This window comes from Grammomys surdaster, unplaced genomic scaffold (assembly GCF_004785775.1).
Source record: "Grammomys surdaster isolate TR1022 unplaced genomic scaffold, NIH_TR_1.0 125941, whole genome shotgun sequence".
Lineage (NCBI taxonomy): Eukaryota > Metazoa > Chordata > Mammalia > Rodentia > Muridae > Grammomys > Grammomys surdaster.
Window position 1 is genome coordinate 1,892,139 of NW_021620763.1, and position 20,032 is coordinate 1,912,170.

Below are 20,032 nucleotides of genomic sequence, written 5' to 3' on the forward strand. Positions count from 1 at the left end.
TTTGAGAATTTCCTTTTCTAACTCTGTGAAGAATTGAGTTGGGATTTTAATGGGGATTGCATTGAATCTGTAGATTGCTTTTGGCAAGATGGCCATTTTTATTATATTAATCCTGCCAATCCATGAGCATGGGAGATCTTTCCATCTTCTGAGATCTTCTTCAATTTCTTTCTTCAGAGACTTGAAGTTCTTGTCATACAGGTCTTTCACTTGCTTGGTTAGATTCACACCAAGGTATTTTATATTATTTGCAACTATTGTGAAGGGTGTCATTTCCCTAATTTCTTTTTCAGACTGTTTATCTTTCATGTAGAGGAAGGCTACTGATTTGTTTGAGTTGATTTTATAACCAGCCACTTTGCTGAAGTTGTTTATCAGGTTTAGGAGTTCTCTGGTTGAAGTTTGGGGGTCACTTAAGTATACTATCATATCATCTGCAAATAGCGATATTTTGACTTCTTCCTTTCCTGTTTGTATCCCTTTGACTTCTTTTTGTTGTCTAATTGCTCTGGCTAGGACTTCCAGTACTATATTGAATAGGTAGGGGGAGAGTGGGCAACCTTGTCTAGTCCCTGATCTTAGTGGGATTGCTTCAAGTTTCTCTCCATTTAGCTTGATGTTGGCTACTGGTTTGCTGTAAATTGCTTTTACTATGTTTAGGTAGGGGCCTTGAATTCCTGATCTTTCCAAGACTTTTATCATGAAGGGATGTTGAATTTTGTCAAATGCTTTCTCAGCATCTAGTGAGATGATCATGTGGTTTTTTTCTTTAAGTTTGTTTATATAGTGGATTACATTGATGGATTTCCGAATATTGAACCATCCCTGCATTCCTGGGATAAAACCTACTTGATCATGATGGATGATTGTTTTGATGTGTTCTTGGATTCGGTTTGCTAGAATTTTATTGAGTATTTTTGCATCGATGTTCATAAGGGAGATTGGTCTGAAGTTCTCTTTCTTTGTCGGGTCCTTGTGGGGTTTGGGTATGAGTGTAATTGTAGCTTCATAGAACGAATTGGGTAGTGTTCCTTCTGTCTCTATTTTGTGGAATAGTTTGAAGAGAATTGGTATTAGGTCTTCCTTGAAGGTCTGATAGAATTCAGCACTAAAACCATCTGGTCCTGGGCTTTTTTTAGTGGGGAGGCTTTTGATGACTGCTGCTATTTCCTGAGGGGTTATGGGACTATTTAGATGGTTTATCTGCTCCTGGTTTAACTTCGGTACCTGGTATCTGTCTAGGAAATTGTCCATTTCATCCAGGTTTTCCAGTTTTGTTGAGTATAGGCCTTTGTAGTAGGATCTGATGATTTTTTGAATTTCTTCAGTTTCTGTTGTTATGTCTCCCTTTTCAGTTCTGATTTTATTAATTTGGATACTGTCTCTGTGCCCTCTGGTTAATCTGGCTAAGGGTTTATCTATCTTGTTGATTTTCTCAAAGAACCAACTCCTGGTTTTATTGATATTTTGTATTGTTCTTTCTGTTTCTATTTGGTTGATTTCAGCCCTGAGTTTGATTATTTCCTGCCTTCTACTCCTCCTGGGTGTATTTGCTTCTTTTTGTTCTAGAGCTTTTAGTTGTGCAGTCAACTTGTTAGTGTGTGCTCTTTCCAGTTTCTTTTTGTAGGCACTTAGAGCTATGAGCTTTCCTCTTAGCACTGCCTTCATGGAGTCCCACAAGTTTTGGTATGATGTGTCCTCATTTTCATTGAATTCTAAAAAGTCTTTTATTTCTTTCTTTATTTCTTCCTTGACCAAGTCATCATTGAGTAGAGAGTTGTTCAGTTTCCATGTGTACGTGGGTTTTCCATTGTTTTTGTCATTATTAAAGACCAGTCTTAGTCCGTGGTGATCTGATAAGATGCAAGCGATTATTTCAATCTTTTTGTATCTGTAGAGGCTTGTTTTGTGACCAATTATATGGTCTATTTTGGAGAAGGTACCATGAGGTGCTGAGAAAAAGGTATATTCTTTTGTTTTAGGATGAAATGTTCTATAGATGTCTGTTAAGTCCATTTGGTTCATAACTTCTGTTAATTTCAAAGTGTCTCTGTTTAGTTTCTGTTTCCATGATCTGTCCATTGCTGACAGTGGGGTGTTGAAATCCCCCACTATTATTGTGTGAGGTGTAATGTGTGTTTTGAGCTTTAGTAAAGTTTCTTTTATGTATGTAGGTGCCCTTGCATTTGGAGCATAGATGTTCAGAATTGAGAGTTCACCTTGGTAGATTTTTCCTTTGATGAGTATGAAGTGTCCTTCCTTATCTTTTTTGATTAATTTTGGATGAAAGTCGATTTTATTTGATATTAGAATGGCTACTCCAGCTTGTTTCTTGGGACCATTGGCTTGAAAAATTGTTTTCCACCCTTTTATTCTGAGGTAGTGTCTGTCTTTGTCACTGAGGTGCGTTTCTTGTATGCAGCAAAATTCTGGGTCTTGTTTGTGTATCCAGTCTGATAGTCTGCGTCTTTTTATTGGGGAATTGAGACCATTGATGTTAAGAGATATTAAGGAAAAATGATTGTTGCTTCCTGTTATTTTTTTTATTAGAGGTAAAGTTATGTTTGTATCTTTTTTGGGGGTTGTTGGAAGATTACTTACTTGCTTTTCCTAGGTTGTAGTTTCCCTCCTTGTGTTGGCATTTTCCATCAATTATCCTTTGAAGTGCTGGGTTTGTGGGAAGATATTGTGCAAATTTGGTTTTGTCATGGAATATCTTGGTTTCACCATCTATAGTGATTGAGAGTTTTGCTGGGTATAGTAATCTGGGCTGGCAATTGTGTTCTCTTAGTGTCTGTATGATGTCAGTCCAGGCTCTTCTGGCTTTTATAGTCTCTGGTGAGAAGTCTGGTGTAATTCTTATAGGTCTGCCTTTATATGTTACTTGACCTTTTTCCCTTACTGCTTTTAGTATTTTTTCTTTGTTTTGTGCATCTGATGTTTTGATTATTATGTGACGGGAGGTATTTCTTTTCTGATCTAGTCTATTTGGTGTTCTGTAGGCTTCTTGTATGTTTATGGGCATCTTGTTCTTTAGGTTAGGGAAGTTTTCCTCAATAATTTTGTTGAAGATATTTACTGGCCCTTTAAGTTGGGAATCTTCATTCTCATCTATACCTATTATCCTTAGGTTTGGTCTTCTCATTGTGTCCTGGATTTCCTGGATGTTTTGAGTTAGGAGTTTTTTGCATTTTGCATTTTCTTTGACAACTGTGTCAATATTTTCCACCGTATCTTCTGCATTTGAGATTCTCTCTTCTATCTCTTGTATTCGGTTGGTGATGCTTGCGTCTGTGACTCCTGATCTCTTTCTTAGGTTTTCTATCTCCATGGTTGTCTCCCTTTGAACTTTCTTTATTTTTCTATTTCTAGTTTCAGATCCTGAATGTTTTTGTTTAATTCCTTCTTTGTGTTTTCTTCCATTTCTTTAAGGGATTTCTGTGATTCCTCTTTAAGGGCTTCTATCTGTTTACTTGTACTCTCCTGTATTTCTTTAAGGGAGTTACTTAATTCCTTCTTATAATCCTCTATCATCATCATGAGAAGTGATTTTAATTCTGAATCCTGCTTTTCAGGTGTGATGGGGTGTTCAGGGCTTGCTATATTGGGAGAATTGGGCACTGATGATGCCAAGAAACTTTGGTTTCCGTTGCTTATGTTCTTGCGCTTGCCTTTCGCCATCTGGTTAACTCTAGTGGTACCTGCCCTCACTGTGTAAAACTGGAGTCTGTATTTCCAGTTATCTTGCTTATTGCAGAGCTCCTCAGAGTCCAGAGGTCTCTGTGGTCTTATGCTCCTAATCTCCTGGGTGGAATAACTCCTGGGACTCAGGCCACCTCTTGGATCTGGAAATCCTTCTGCTCTGAGTGCAGTGGGTCCTCGATGACTCAGGATTCAGTTTCAGCTGCTCTGAGTGCAGTGGCTCCAGCTGCTCTGAGTGCAGTGGCTCCTGGATGACTCAGGATTCAGTTTCTCAACAGGACAGGAGCAGACTGACTCTGTGTCAGCTGCTCTGAGTGCAGTGGCTCCTGGATGACTCAGGATTCAGTTTCTCCACAGGACAGGAGCAGACCAACTCTGTGTCTGCTCCAGCCCAGAGGACCAGGCAGGGGCAGAAGGGAAGTGGAATTCCGGAGGGGCGGGGTTTGGGTAGCTGCTGTGCCCTGGATGTCCCTGGCTCCCCGATCTATCTCTGGGGTTTAGGGAGTGAGATGGAGTTCTTACCAGCTGCTCTGAGTGCAGTGGCTCCTGGATGACTCAGGATTCAGTTTCTCAACAGGACGGGAGCAGACCGACTCTGTGTCTGCTCCAGCCCAGAGGACCAGGCAGGGGCAGAAGGGCATATATTCTTGAATCTGAGAAAAACAATCAGAAATTCTGAAACACTTCTGGTGCCACAGATTTCAGATGAGGGGCTCCCAACCCGTTCTACAGCTAAACTTTAAAAATCAAAATGACTAGAGATATTCCTATTTAGAGACTTTAACCGGAAGCTCATTCACTTCTGTGTGTCCTCCATGCAGTAAGGGAATTAGAGGTCATGTTCTTAGCTACTCCCTGGTTGAGGAAAAATGGAAACATGGGTCTCGGTTGAATGCGTCAAGCTGCTATGCTTATATCCAGTGCCAGCTGGGCACCTGTTGGCAGGGCCAGCAAAGAGCTCTGGGGATGAATTCATCTTGCCCTTCTACACTTGACAACAAACAGACTGTCTCTCTCAGACCGTCTTCCTCCTGTGCAAAGCACTTCATTACATGAAAAACCTCTCTGCTTAAGTGATGTTTAGTTATCAGCTTGCATCTTAATATCTAACAAATTAAAAACAAAATTAACACAGAGCCAATATCTTTCCATTTATGTTGTTTTAAGAGACAACCATTTCCTTCCAACAGACTGCTTTTTTTTTTTTTGCCTCAGAAATACAGCTGAAAAGAGCCAAGAGAAAAATAAAGCATAACAACAAATGACTGACTTCCACTATCTCTAGTTATCATTGCTACAAATTTGTTTTATGCCACAGTTATTTTGTTGCTAAAGTATCACCTTCCTTATCCTCCCCCTCCCAACTTAATGGTCATTTTATCTTCAACAGACAATGTATCCACCATGGAAGGATGGCAGAGAAAGATGGTAACCAGGACACTGACAGAGGCAAAGACCACCACGTTATTAGGGGCATGTCACTGAACAGATAGGCTAAGAATGTATCATTAACAGCCCCGCTCCAAGTTCATCTCCACATCTGAAAGGTTACAAGTGCCTCCAGTGGAAACAATGATTACTTTGCTTGCAAAAAAAAATTGCTACACACAGTAAGCCAAAGGGACTGAATAGCATTTAGTGGATTGTAGAGCGTTTGAGGAGGTGGGAATTGTAACTAGTTGTAGCTGAACTTATAATAAGAATATCCCAAGGTGTAGTGTCTTTCTAGTCAGAGGCAGAATGGCCATTGCATAAGAAATAACCTTCCAGGGACTGACACAATTCCATTCTCTGGCTCCGAACACAATAGACAAGAACTCTACATGTCTATGACTGCATTGTTGAGCTAGTGTGTGTGTCCAGCTAGGACTTCTAGCTTAGGAGACATGGCAAAGTCCTTACTTTTGCCTTTGTCTGAACCCTAAAATCGTAATGGAATTGGAGACACAAAACATTGATTCTCCTGACAGAGAAACCAGAACACAAGGCTACCAAGCTAATGTGTACTAAGAGAAAGTGGCCCCAGACAGCAGCCTGTATCTGAGAGTAGTCTGCGACAGTACACCTGGATGGGCATACATGCTTTTGAGAAGTTAGTTAGTCACTGCTTTGGCGTGTGACTTTCCGTACACTCACTGGCAATTCAGAGCATTTAACCTCCATTTAGCCTTAGCCCTGCGTGTGTGATGTGTGTGTAAGGTTCTCATACATGTGTGTACCCCTCTTCCCTGCTGGCATTAAACTGTTATATGTGGCTTTTATGTGGGTGCTGGGGATCCAAACTCAGGTCCTTTATGCTTTCATGACAAGGTCTTTAATGAATGAGCCATCTCCCAGACCTCAGACTTACATTTGTATGTAATGTGGGGTTAGACTCAGTGATCACTTAAAAAATATGGTGTTCTTCAAGGCCAGTGAGACTTAACTGGTAAGGGTGCTTGCCTCTATGCCTGACCAACTGAATTTGATCCCAAGAATCCAAGTGTGGAATAGAACTGATGCTCACAAGTTACCCTTGAAACCTGAGATTAGATAGGTAGTGAGCCTAGGGGAAAAGCTAATACTATTATTTTGTTATAAAATAATCCCTAACGACATGCCCATAGAGCAGTGCCTGGCTCGGACCTTATTGCAGAAGCTTCTTCTTGCAGTAGATGGAAATTAACACAGAGCCCCACAACTGGACAATGTGCAGAGAGTGAGAGACTTTGGAGCACTCAATCCCAAATGTGATGTCTTCATAAAAGCCCCCCCCCCACCTTAAGATTTAAGGATCTATGCAGAAGAGGAGGTAGAAAGATTTTTAAGAACCAGAGGGAATGGCTGACTCCAAGGAAACAGTGTATTCTAGACACAACAGGACTGATACACAATATGAACTCAGACTCTGGTGGAAGCCACAAGGCCTACAAGTTCAAGACAGATGGGGTCTCAGCACTAACAGAGGGAAGTGGATGATACCTTCTGGCAAAGGAAAAATCTTTTCTCCAATGGAATCTCTCGGGGTATCACATCCCAGGGCAAATTTCACACCCGGGAGTAGTTGGCCAACACCAAACATCAATGGTATTTTGTAGACTGTCTCATTTTGCTTTATTTGGACTCCTTTTTTTCCTTCTTTTTCTTTTGTCTTATTGGCCTTTTGCTTTGTTTGATTTCCATTTTCATGGGGTCAGTGTATGTATTGTTTGAAAGAGAGAGAGAGAGCGAGAGAGAGAGCGAGACAGAGAGAGAGAGAGAGAGAGAGAGAGAGAGAGAGAGAGAGAGAGAGAGAGAGGAAAGGAGAGAGAGGAGAAGTACTGAATAAATAGATGTGGTAGTGATGGGTGAGAAAGAAGCAAATGGTGATGGAGAGATGGAAGATGAAGAGAAGCCAAGTGTTTCATGTGCTATGAAGTAAGGCAGAATAGGAGACTTTAAGGCACTTGGGTTGCTGTTCTTGTTCCTTGGAAGATGATGAGTTACACTGTCCCTCAGTAGAACCAGTAACAAATGCAAGTGCCAGTGCTTCTTCCTTTGAGAAAACTGACCACCATGTGTGTTGCTGTGAATCCCAGAACTGCATCCAAGCCCAGGAAGAAGAGCAGGACCTGCACAGTGGAGACTCACCACTGACTGGCTATGTCCTGCTCTGTTGACTTCTCACTGTTGGCCTATCTGCCAATCTCTCTAGTTGGCTGAGATAGTGGTTCAGCCATGAGACTGGATGACTTTGTGTTGAATTACAGTTTTACTGTGTTTAACTTTAGCCAGGAATTTATTTCCTTTGGAATCTTTGGGCTGAGCAAACATTTGAAGATACCCAGAGGCCATGCCTGCCTCGTGGCCCACCCACAACAGGAGCCTCTATGATGTGTAAGTATGTAGTGGAGAGATGGAGAGAAAGGGAAGCTCTTAGTTTGGATTTCATTGCTGTGAAGATACACCATGACCATGGAAACTTTTATTTAAAAAAAAAGTAATTTAATTGGGGCTAGAGTACAGTTTTAGAGGTTTAGTCCATTATTGCCATGACAGGGATAATGGCTCATGCAGGCAGACATAATGCTGGAGAAGGAGCTGAGAGTTATACATCTTGATTTGAAGGTAGCAAGAAAGAGATTGTGTACCACACTGGGCATAGCCTGAGCAGATACCTCAAAGTCTGCTCCCATAGTAACATACTTCCTTCAACAAGGCCACGTCTACTCCAACAAGTCCACACCTTCTAATAATGCCATTTCCTATGGGCCAAGCATTTACAACCCATGAGTCTATGGGGGCCATATCTATTCAAACCACCACAGAAGCCAAATGGTTTGAGCACCATGAAGACAGGTGGATCTGGAGACACAGAGGTAGAGAGGACTAATAGCCTGACGTGAGTAGCCTGCCCTGCCAACTGAGGCCATGGTGAAGTCCAGGTCTATGCTTTACTGCTGAGGGCCATGTCTGGGTCTGTGGCCATGTAACAGCAGGAATCTGTGTTGATATCAACGTCTGTGCCCCATATTATCACCAAAGGCCATGCAAGACATCCTTGATCTGGGCTGCCGCCTGGGACCATGTTGATATCCAAGGACTGTGCAAAGCTGGCCTGTCCCCTCACTGGCTGCAGCACTCAGGAAAGCTGGCCCCACCCCTTGCTGGACCTCATCCAGGCAGTACAGGGCAGAGATGTGAGAGCCAGCTGGAGGGTAGGAGTCCTGGCCCCATCTCTTGTTGGCCATGAGGTGGGATGGGCCCAGAAGAGATTTCCCCCCCACACACACCCCTGCCCATCACCAACAGCTGCAGGAGGGAGAGCTGATCCTGAGGTCATGAGAGCTGGCCCCTCCCCTCACTGGCTGCAGAATTCTGAAGAGCAGTCCACAACTTGCCTGAGTAGCACAGTAGAGCTGACCCTGGTGGTGGGGGATGGGAGTATGCTAGCCCCAAGGGCATGAATTCTAGAGAACTGGCCATGCCCCTGTCTGCTATGAGGTGGTGTGACTATGGGAGAGATGCCTTCCTACCTCACCACCTGCAGCAGGTAGAAGAGCCGGCCCCAAGGTCATTAGAGTGGAAGAGCCGCCCTTCACCAGCTGTGCATGTGTGGGCAGCACAGTTGAGTTGACGCTGACGAAGGTGTGGGTGACCTAGCCCTGATGGTATGATAGTGGAAGAGGGTGTGTGTGCTCTCGCACATGTATGGACAAAAGGGTGTGCTTTGGGGCACACACACTGTGACACACTACAGGTCCTACAATGAGATGGGTTTTCTTTTGAAGGGGTCTTTTGTTTGTTTGCTTTTTGTTTATGTTTTATTTTCTGAGGGGATGGCTGCAGGGATGGAGGGTGGATAAGGGACAGGGAGATGAATGGGATTGTGGCACATGATGTGAAATTCACAGTCAATAAAAAGTGAAATTCACAGTCAATAAAAAGTTAAAAAATAATAAAATCAAGAAAATATTAAAATTTCTTATATATATATATAGAGAGAGAGAGAGAGAGGAGAGGGGAGAAGACAGGTGGGTAAAGAGGTGGGAAGAAAAATCTGGAAGAAATTTGGGGAGAGAAAAACTTGATCGAAATATATAATTCAAACAATTTTTTTCAATAAAAAAAAAATCTTGGCCATGGCAGATTATCTGTAGGACTGGAAAATGAGGTTGGGAATATTCCAAGCCTTTGATTAGAAGAGAGAAATTACAGGAAGATTTATTTGATTTGCTCCATTTGGATGAGAGTGAGTCAGCCTTCTTATGTAAATGAAAACTGAGAAAGACTATGAGTTTATATTGTTTAAAATGTAATATGATCTTTTGGCTCAAATAGCTGTATGGCAGTAAATTAGGGATTAACTTGGTTCTGAAAATCATGCAAATTCTCTATGTGAATTTGTGCATTCATATAACTTTGTAGTATGACTTGCACAGCAGGGAGAGAAGATCCCGCTGTATTCTTCCTGTGGCAGATAACCCTAGGGAAAAGTCCTTACGGTGAAGATTTAACTGGTACCGTCCTCCTCTACAATCTGCTTGAGCTGCTGTTTTGATTGGGGTTGATTCCATGTTCAGATAACAGAACAAGCCTGTGGTTCTCCTGTGCTACAACTTCCTCTTCCTCCTCCTTGTTCTCACCCGGCTGACCATCCCATTCAATACTGCTAGGAAGGAGAAGTCTTCCCCAGGAGTCTAAGTGAGCTCCGCAAGGAAAGGACTTTACTCTGTTGAACACTGTTGTTAGCACTAGAGCTGACCAGCTCTTTACTGAGCCAAAAATCAGCAATGGCAAAAAATGTGGGAGATTCTCAGAATCATGTCGCCTTATTTCTGAGCCTGAGTAGACCAAACACATCAAACTCCATTCTCTGAAGTCTACAGAATTTTGTCTCCCACAAGCAATAAACACTGCTGCTCTTGACTCATCAGCCCATGGAGGTCAGCCCAGAGATGTGTGGGTTACTTTCACCCTTGTGCAATACTCCATCAGCTGCACTGGTTTGAAGCAATTTCAGTAAGTCTCCATACATAAACTCTGGGAAACCGAGGGCCATTTGTCTCTATAGAGGGTAAATTTTGATCCATCCGTTTGAATCATAACCTCAATTTATCGAGCCCATGAGTATACCAAATTCATCATTTCAGGCTCTTTCCCCTATTACAGAACTCTTCGATGCAAGAAACAGCAGCAGCAGTAACAGGGACAGCAGCACCACTGACATTTTCATTAAAGACAGGCACTCAGGGATGAATCTGTTGAATTAAATGAATGTCCTATTATCTAGGCTCCGTGCCTCTTGGACAACATGTAAAATCAGACTCTTAGCAAGCAAAACACTCTACTATCTAAATTCAAGCATAATTAATGGCTAATTTCCCCCATATTTCTCTCCTTTAACCTCCTGAATCTCGCCTAGCTCTGTTTACACTTTACTGCTAAGGCTAGAGGTGAAGAAATAGCCAATCTCTCCACATTAATTGGGGGTCCATTTAATGTTTTCCACCAACCTAGCAACTGTTTTTTAATGAAAGTTGTTGCTTCAAAAGCCTAGACTACAGAGGCATCCATCCATCCCACAGGGAACCCTGCTTGCTTTTTCCTTTGTTTTCTTGCCCTTTCCTCCTAGACCTCCATCCTGGGAAATCCTATTGGCTTCTTGTGACCTGTGCATTCTGATCATATATGCTGCATGGTTTTTGTCCATTTACTGTTGACACAGATAAGTGTATAACAGCTGTCCTTATCAAGGTAAGTGGCTGTGCCCCACTCACAAAACAGTGTCCTCTCAGTGTGAATGAAGGTTTTGCAGAGGAAAATATGAAGACAGACAGACAGACAGACAGACAGACAGACATATACCCCTGGGTATATGTAGCTGGTGTAGAACACTTACTGTACACTAATCTGATATCTCACACACCAAATTTCAGTAGCCACGTGGGACACCAAATTACCAACGAAACAAAAGGCAGGGCAGAGCTCAGGTATACAGGTTCACCACTAAAGAAGATAGTGATGGCTGACATGGGCTTCAGAGTTGATCTTTTGCTTTTCTTTTTAGGATAGACACTGTATTCCAAACATTATTCTAATTTTTTAATTATTAAAAAAACCCAATGTGTACGGTTCCCGACTTATAAATAAAGATACAGATATTAGAAAATTATGGTTAAAAGAAAAAACTTAAGGACAAACAAAAAGAGGTGGGGGGGGGTGAGGTCAGATGAGGGAAATATGTGCTCAAATGGAAGCCATTGCTAAGAGCCACAGCAGCAATACCTTGAACCTCAGGAGAGCTTTAATTAGCCTGGCTCTTTCTAGAACGCATGCTCAGAAGCTGTGCTGCTAACTGTAAATTAGGGCATGGAAACCCAGCAGGGGCTTGGCTGGGTTAAGGGGGGAGGGCAGGATCTTAAAGGGACAACAGTCATTTAAAAGACCAATGTTGGCCCCACTGTTCTGGCTTCGACCCTCTATCACAAACCTCCACACTTTGGGTCCCTGCCTCAGTTAACAGCACCTCCACTCCTCATCAGGCTTTCAGGATTGAATTTGGAGGTGAATCCTGACTTCACCCTGATTATATTTGCAAAATATAATCTCTATCAATGTTGGCTGCCTTTACTTTAGATGTGACTGTTTCTCTATCTGTTGTTCTTTGGGTTTAAGTTCTCTCTCTGGGTCTTTCTTTCCTTTTTCCACTGGTCTTACGTGTGTTTTCCACCTCATTGCTGCCAAATTAGATTCTGTAACTCAGACCTCTCCAATTTAGAACCACATCCCAATCCCCTGTACCTGTAGGACAATATCCAGCTTGTCTGATGGTCTCCCCGAAAGCCTTGCTTCACACACTCTGCAGGCTGTAGTGTCTGTTTTCAGAAGACCATTTCTTCTGACATGTGTGTCCCAATGTGTGTGTGTGTGTGTGTGTGTGTGTGTGTGATTAAAAGCGGAGACTAACTATGCAGAACAAGCTTTAGTCAACTGAAAAGACTTCTACTTTTGAGTATAGGATGCAAGGGTTCACCTTCTACTTAACAATATATTAATTTAACTATATGCCATATATAAAGATAATTTTAATTTTTTCTCTTAAACACTTCATGATATCAAAGAATGGGGTTTAAAGTTAAATGCACATTGCTGGCTGTGTGGACACATGCCTTTAATCCCAGCATCTGGAAGACAGAGGCAGGAGAAACTGAATTTGAGGCCAGCCTGGTCTACAAAGTGAGTAGTGAGTAGACCAGGACAGACACAACTACTACACAGAGAAAAAAAAAAAAAAAGGAAACACATGTCTCTTTGGTCCAAAATGGGATGAAGCCTTGTTAAAGTTTTGTGCAGCTAAAGCTCAGATGAGGGAACTGAAGATGACTCCACAGCCTTTGAATAAATGGCTGCATACAGGACGTGAGGACCAGGGTGGAACCGCTAGACTAGGCACTGAGTGAATTCATGCCCCAAAGAGCAGCACAATCACAGTTATCTTTCTTGTTAAGAATAACCATTTGCCTCTTTCTACACACACATAACATCTGTAAGCTGACCCATAGCCTCCCAGTTTGCTATTAAAAGAGCTTGGGCTAGTAAATAATACATTATCAGTACCATGAAAAACATACCTATTTTTTGCCTTCTTACTTCTATATTAAAAATAATTATTCTTAGCAATAAAAAATGTTCTGAATTTTTCTAATCAAAACTCTTCACGTGAACTTTGAGTCGCCGTTTAGGGACTCAGGAAGCTGAGAGGAAGGCAGCTGCGTGACTGCTCTCTGCTCTTTACTTATCCTCAGATGGCAGCACACATTCTCTAAACGTGAGGACTCACCTCTATTAAGCCTTCCTAGAAACACTCCACAGACGTATCCAGAAGGTTGTCTCCTAGGTCATTTAAAACTTGTCAAGCTGACAATAATTTCTAAACATTTCTAGAATGTGACATCGTTGTGCACCCCCTGAGTTCTCTCAGACGCAGTATTCCTAAAACCTTGTATATGGTCTTAACCACTTTGTAAAGAGGATACAGACATATCTATGTAGAATGTATAGATAAAAACATTGTGGAAAAGCAAGGGTGAGTAGGTATTTAAAAATGTAGGTGTAACTTACAAAACACTAATAATGGCGTGATCCATAGCTCCCAGAGTGGCAAAGGGAAGATGGATTTTAAAAAATAGATTAAATCCCAGCACTTGGGAAACAGTGGAAGGTATATCTCTGAATTGATGTCCATCCTTGTCTACAAACTGAGTTCCAGGACAGCCAGGGGTACATAGTGAGACCTTGTCTTTAAAAATAAATGTAATAATCCAACAGATGACCAAGAAAGCTAACAGAAGCACAGAACATCATGACAGAAATCATTTTGACTATATAATTCATCACAAATACAGAGAGATTTATTCTCCTACTAAAATGCCTAGTGTAGTAGTATATGTCTTTAATCCAAGCACTCAGGAGACAGAGGGCAGAGGGGCAGAGGAGTAGAGGGACAGAAGGGGAGAGGGGCAGAGAGGAAGAAGGGCAGAGGGGCAGAGGGACAGAGAAACAGAGGGGCAGAGGGGTAGAGGGGCAGAGGCAGAGGCAGGTGGACTCCTGTGATTTCAAGGATAGCCTAGTCTACATATCAAGTTTCAAGCCACCAAGGGCCAAATAGGAAGACTCAGTCTCAAAAACAACTCAATAAAACAAAACAAAACCAAGCAGACTAAGCAAAGAACAAACAACAGACTATCAGGTTGAATGGAAAGACAGAGACGGTAGAGAGAATATCTTGTGTATTGTATAGATGCATCATCTGTCAATTAAAAAACCTTGGCCATATAGCTAGGCCCTTCTCTGACTAATTATAACTTAACACATTTATTTTAATCTACATTTATTACATGGCTAGTTACCTATGCTCAGGTACCGTGTGTCTCTCTCCTCATATCTTCCCAGGGGGCTTTTCCACCTGGCTCTATCCCAGAATTCTTTCTCCTTCTGGATGTCCCACCTCCTATTTCTTGCCTAAGCCATAGGCTTTTTAATTAACCAATCAGGAATCACTTGGGGAGCAAGGTTACACAGCATCAATGGTGTGCTGAGGATGCCTTTCCCGGAGGGAGCCAGGGCCAGTGTTTAGCATTGCAATACATAGCAACAGACCACACCTCAACAAGAGAATATCAAGATGAATGAAAAAAGGAAGTCCTCCTTTCATAAACATCCAAAAGAAGAAACAGTAAACAAAGGATAAAAATAAGATGACATAAGAATATGAAGATGAGACTTCAAGGGAAGTGTTAATAATTGCAAACAAGTGACTTAGATTGTCCTCTTGTGAACTTATAAATTTAAAAAGAGAATCTAAAATGAAAATAATTCTGGAAGATGTTGATATATTTATTAAAAATTGATATAAGCCTTTAGTATGAATGCCAATGATTTTAGTAAGATCACAAGTATGATGTACTAACTTACAGAACATCCTGAACCCAACAAATGAAAACCATGTGTTATTTTTAACACATATGGTGCAGTGTTTTTTGTTTTTTTGGTTTTTTTTACAATGAATACACTGTAACACAATGATGTTAGGTCCCAGAAAAAGTCAGACAGTTCCAGGATTTAATATTGTCTTTGTCCACAAAATATTCAAAGAAATGATAAATTAAAAAAATGTTTAAAAGGCACAACTTTTAACTGGAAAGTTTAAAAGAATGCTCAAAAATATAGCATTGCTTAAAGAGCAAATTGCAATGTCATGACATATTTTAAATCAAAATATTGCTTAGGAGAACTTGTAAATAAGGGCAAAAGAGTAAAGAGAATTGTCTACCCTTTCATCTAATCACTCCTTACAAAGGAGAACTGTAGCAGCATATAGTAGGCCGGCCTGCTCTCTCAGCCTTCCAGAAGACAAAGGCAGGAAGATCAGGAGTTTTAGGATAATAGCCTTGGGTATATAACAAATTTGAAGCCAACTTGGGGTACAGCAATACTTATCTCAAATAAGTCAAAGATGGGTAGGGAGAGACTTGAAAGCAAACAAGCTAAACACTGAAGCTAGCTAGCTAGTAAAAGAATTTTACAAAGTAACAAAGCTAAATAAAATATAGGAAAAATTCAAAGTCTGAGAACTACAATTTTATATTCAAACATTTCCTATATAGAAAAAAGTGTGGGGAAAATGCTAAACAAATAACGAATTAATAAATAACAATGTAACACACTCTAAATAAAGTATGTCATAATAAAAATAATGAAAGGTGGGGTGCAAATACAGTCAGCTCATGATTTAAGAGGGCAAAATGAGCAAGTTTATTCCCAGAACAGTCGTAAATAAAAATTGAAACATTTTTTTTTTAATCGTAAAAGTTCTTTAAGAAAAAACAAAGCCATGTGACCCCTCTCCAACTCCCTCCCTCTCCCTCTTCTCAGAGAGAGAGCAAGGTCTGCCAAGAAAACTAGATCCATATGGTTAAAGGGAAGTTTTGCTGCTTTGTCTTTGTAGTCCTGGCTGCCCTGGATCTCACTCCGTAGAGGAACCTAGCTTCTGTTTCCCCAGTGCTGGGATCAAAAGTCTGTGCTGCCTCTGGGGTTGCTGCCACCACCACTGGCTTAAGCACTTCCAATTCATCTTATGTGGCTACTACACTGGCCGCTCCCAACCCTCCCATATTCAACATCGTATCCTTTTGTTACAATAATTAGGCAGATGGCCACTAAAGGGCAGTTATAAACACCAGACATAATGGGAGATTGTGGGAGCACAACAAGGATGCTTGCAAGACAAGGGGACCTCCGGTCATCCATTATACTCTGTATTATATTCAGGGGATGGTTCTTTTTAATTATCAAAACCTAGCCTCAGCTGGGAAGAGAGTTCCCACTCATTCAGTTGAGTGAGGAGCAGTCTAGATTAGGCTGGTCCCGGACATGCTTCTGAGAGATTTTTTTTTTAATTTGGTTGAGTTAGGAAGGCCGTTTCATGGGTTGGGCCCTAGTCTGGATGAATGAGGGGGGAACTAGCTGATCACTGGCGAGCATATCCATCCGCTCACTGTCCTGTTCTTGACTCTGGATGTCATGTCACTAGCTGCTTAAGTTCCTGGTGCCTTGACTTCCCAGCAATAATGGACTCTGAGAGGAATTGTGAGCCAAATAAACTCTATCTTCCCTAAGTTTCTTCTGCCATGCTATTCTTACACCACCAGGAAGACAAAGGTAAGCTGAGCAGTGGTTCTCAACCTTCCTAATGCTGTGACCCTTTAACACAGTTCCTCATGTGGTGGTGACCCCATAACCATAAAATTATTTTTGCTACTTCATAACTGTAATTTTGCTACTGTTGTGAATCTAAATATCTGATATACGACCCCTGTGAAAGGATCTTTGGTCTTGACCCCACAGATTGAGAAATGCTGGTTTAGATACTTGCAGTGGTTTAAAAAACGAAACAGGATTAGGAGTGGGGACATAAGGGGGCTAACACTAGTAATCTGTCCCCACACCTCTCCAGGCCTCTGCCAAACTCCACTGACAGACCTTGGCAACCATAACCCCCTGCCCTTGTTCCTTGTAAGTGGGCCTTGTGGGCACTTCTCTAAGTGGGTGTCTCGAGACGCGGAGCCTACATCTGACCCTGTACCTAAAGCAGGACAAAGGAGGAAGGGGACAGATGCCTCCCGGCCCTCTCCTCGGAAAGCTCTAGAACTCTGAGCGCCCCCGCATTCCACCGCTTTGTGCGAAGTGGCGAACCCCGCGGGACGCGGCGTGGAGCTGCCCGCCCCTCCCGTGAGTCGCCGTGGCCGCCCGCGCCGCACCCACTTCCTCTTTCCCTTCCGCGCGCCAGCCAACCGCTCGCCAAAAATTCCTGTCACTTCTGACAGGAAGCGGGGAGGCCGCGCCGGGGCGACCAGTCGCGCATCTCCGCCGCGCCCGGGACCTGGTCCACTGCAGGGTCCCGCCTGCGCCTGGGCCCCAGCCCCGCCCGGTCCTCCAGCCCCGGCTCAGCCCAGTCCTCTGTCCCCGCCTCGGCCGCGATCCGCCCAGTCTTCCCTCCCCGTCCCCGCCGCTTGGCCCTCCGTCCCCACCGGGCCCAGTCCTCGGTCCCTCCGTCGCCCGATCTTCGGCCACCGCGCAGCCAGGTCCTCCGTCGCGGTGGCGGCCGGATCCTCCGTCGCGAGCCCGCCATGGAGGTGGAGGAGGCGTTCCAGGCGGTGGGCGAGATGGGCCTCTACCAGATGTACTTGTGCTTCCTGCTGGCGGTGCTGCTGCAGGTGAGTCCCCGGCTCCCCGCGGCCCCCGGGGCGCTCTCAGCCCAGACCGGCCCCAGGTGTGGCGCGAGAGCGCAGGGCGGGAGGGGTCGGGCGCCGCGCGGTGGCGGGCCAGCCACTGAGCTCTCCCAGGCTGTCACCCAGAGCCTGGCACTGACACTTCACCACCAGAGCTGGGATCCGCTGCAAAAATCAAAAGGAGTCGGCACCCTAACCGGTTGGCTCTAACACCTTGAAGTCTAAGACAGAGACAGCATGGACAACCTGCTCACAAAAGATTGGGTCAGGATGGCCTCCTTCAGCCCTCTCTGAGATTGAGGAGACTTCCTTTTTATTAAGGGGGACACGGGGAATTATTTCTCTCTGGTTAAAGTTCTACTGGGTTATAAAGCTCTGAGGCCAGCTTCAGTCTAGGGAAATGATACCATCTACATAGTGTATAGAATTGTATTGTATAGAATTCTCAGGACCCATTTGCACACCTCAACCTAAAACTGTTGATTTTAGGGGGCCTTGGGCGCTTCAAGAGGTTGACTCTTGTAATCATAGCACTATGGAAACTGAGGCAGGAGAAGGATGGTTCTTCTTCCAGGCAAATTCAAAGCCAGCCTGAGTGGCTCAGATTGTCCCTGGGAAGCTGATCAATGGTAAAGCCCTACTATGTGCAAGACTCTGGCTTTGATCCCTACCACTGGGGCCAGAAAATGAAGCTTGCTCCCTGTTCAGGAGGCTTGCATTCCTGGGATGAAGCGGTCTGTGATGAGGCACGCTGACAGCTGAGCTAAGTAGTTAAGGTATTATTCCAAGGAAAGTACTGGCTGGGCATGGTTTTAACCAGAGCCCACATGTTGCTTCAACATTGCAGTGATGCTGCAGTGGGAAGAGAGTAAGGTAAAACGTAATCTACTGACTCTCTTTCCCCATTAAAATCTTTAATTGACTTCAGCACCAGGCAGAACAGTGGTTCAAGTGGTGATACTTGGAAACCCTTCTCTTAGCAGAATAAGAATTAGTATAGAGAAATAGAACTGTAACTTGAGTGTCTGGTCTTCACGTATATTGGTTTCTTTGACAATATTCTGTCTAACCAGAAGTTTTGAATCCTGGCAATCCCTTCTGGCCACCTCTCCACTTCTTATGTTAGGATCCTCTTACTTGCTTAGCCAGGTGGCTGCCAACTTAGAATCAAATCTTGGGTGTGGTACTGAAAAGACCAGTATTCTGGGTCAGGACCTGCTAACTTTCCTGGGCTTTTATTCCCTCACAGCCAGCTGGAGATCCAGGGCCTTGTGCTTTTTATATGAGAGCTTAACTGCTGACCTAGACCTTAGTCCCACTCTTCCCATGCTCTTATTAATGGTCAACCTAGTTCACTGTACTTTGTTAAGGAAGAGTTCCAAGCCCGTGATCTTTTTGCTCAGCAACCATTGGCTGATTTATGGTCACTATTTGCCAGGTTTTCAAGTGTTATTGGCAGTAGATGATTATTTATCTTGTATGTGTGGGCTGGATGTGTCACTATGTCCCTCCTTCTACCTGAGTTCCACAGGACGACCACTTTATGATGTGCTGTGGCTGAAAGGATAGCTGGTTCTTCTGAAGTCCCTGATGTAAACAAGTGATAAGGTCATCGTAAGCATTATTGAAGACCTTACTGTATCATAGTGTAAGTCCAGCCCATTGCAACAGAAGGGCTCAGCCATGAAGAGAACTTTTTCCTGTCTAAGGGAGTTCAGCCAGGAAGAGGATCTGGTTTTTATCTAGCAAGAGCTTTCTAAACACAATGACTAGTCACCAGAGTTCTCTGTGAGTTGGAATAAGTTTTATGCTGCTCCTGGGCTTAAAGCTTGGTTGAGACTTGTATTACTCAGGGTTCTCTAGAGGAACGGAATTATATAATAATAATAATAATAATAATAATAATAATTATTATTATTATTATTATTAGAATGCTTTAAAGGCTGTGGCTCAGCCAGTCCAACAATGGCTCTATAGCAACAGAAGGTCCAAGAATCCTATAGTGACTTAGCTCACGAGGCTGAATGTCTCAGCTCATCAACAGAATCTCAAAGAAGTGGGCTCTTATGCTAGTGAAGAAATGAACTTGCTAGTAAGAGCAAGTGGGCAAAAAGCAAAAGCTTCCTTTCTCATGTCCTTTATAAAGGCCGCCAATCAAAGGTGAGGCTCAGGTTAGAGATGGATCTTCTCACCTCAAAAGATATGGATTTAAAGAGGCGCTTTCCACTTAAATTAATTAAATTTATTAAAAAAAACACCCTCACTGATGTACCCAGCCACATGGGTTTTAGTTCATTCCAGATGTAGACAATCAAGTTGACAACTAAGGATAGTCATCACAGGCTTCCTGAGGGTTAGGATGAACTGTCACTTTTGACCTATTCCTTATACCAGTTTGATTGAGTGAACCCCTGAGCCACACTTCCCTTAGTATATTCTCAGAAATGATGATTGCCTTGGACTGCCCTCATACGCAACAGAAATAAAGTTGTGAGTCCTCTAAATAGTTCCTCGTAGGATGCTATCAAGATGCAAGAGGCAGTATAGAGGACTCCTTTGGGTTTGGAATATCTCAAGCA

General features: G+C 43.0%; 1 protein-coding gene across 1 annotated transcript in view; it reads left to right on the plus strand.

Moving 5' to 3' along the window:
• The first annotated feature begins 17,331 nt into the window (after positions 1 to 17,331).
• Positions 17,332 to 20,032, plus strand: part of Slc22a15 (solute carrier family 22 member 15) — a 57,791-nt gene continuing 55,090 nt past the window's right edge. Inside the window, exon 1 of the mRNA XM_028752992.1 lies at positions 17,332 to 17,438. Within this exon, the coding sequence (XP_028608825.1) occupies positions 17,352 to 17,438 (87 nt within the window). The 5' untranslated portion in view covers positions 17,332 to 17,351. The remainder of the gene's footprint in view (positions 17,439 to 20,032) is intronic.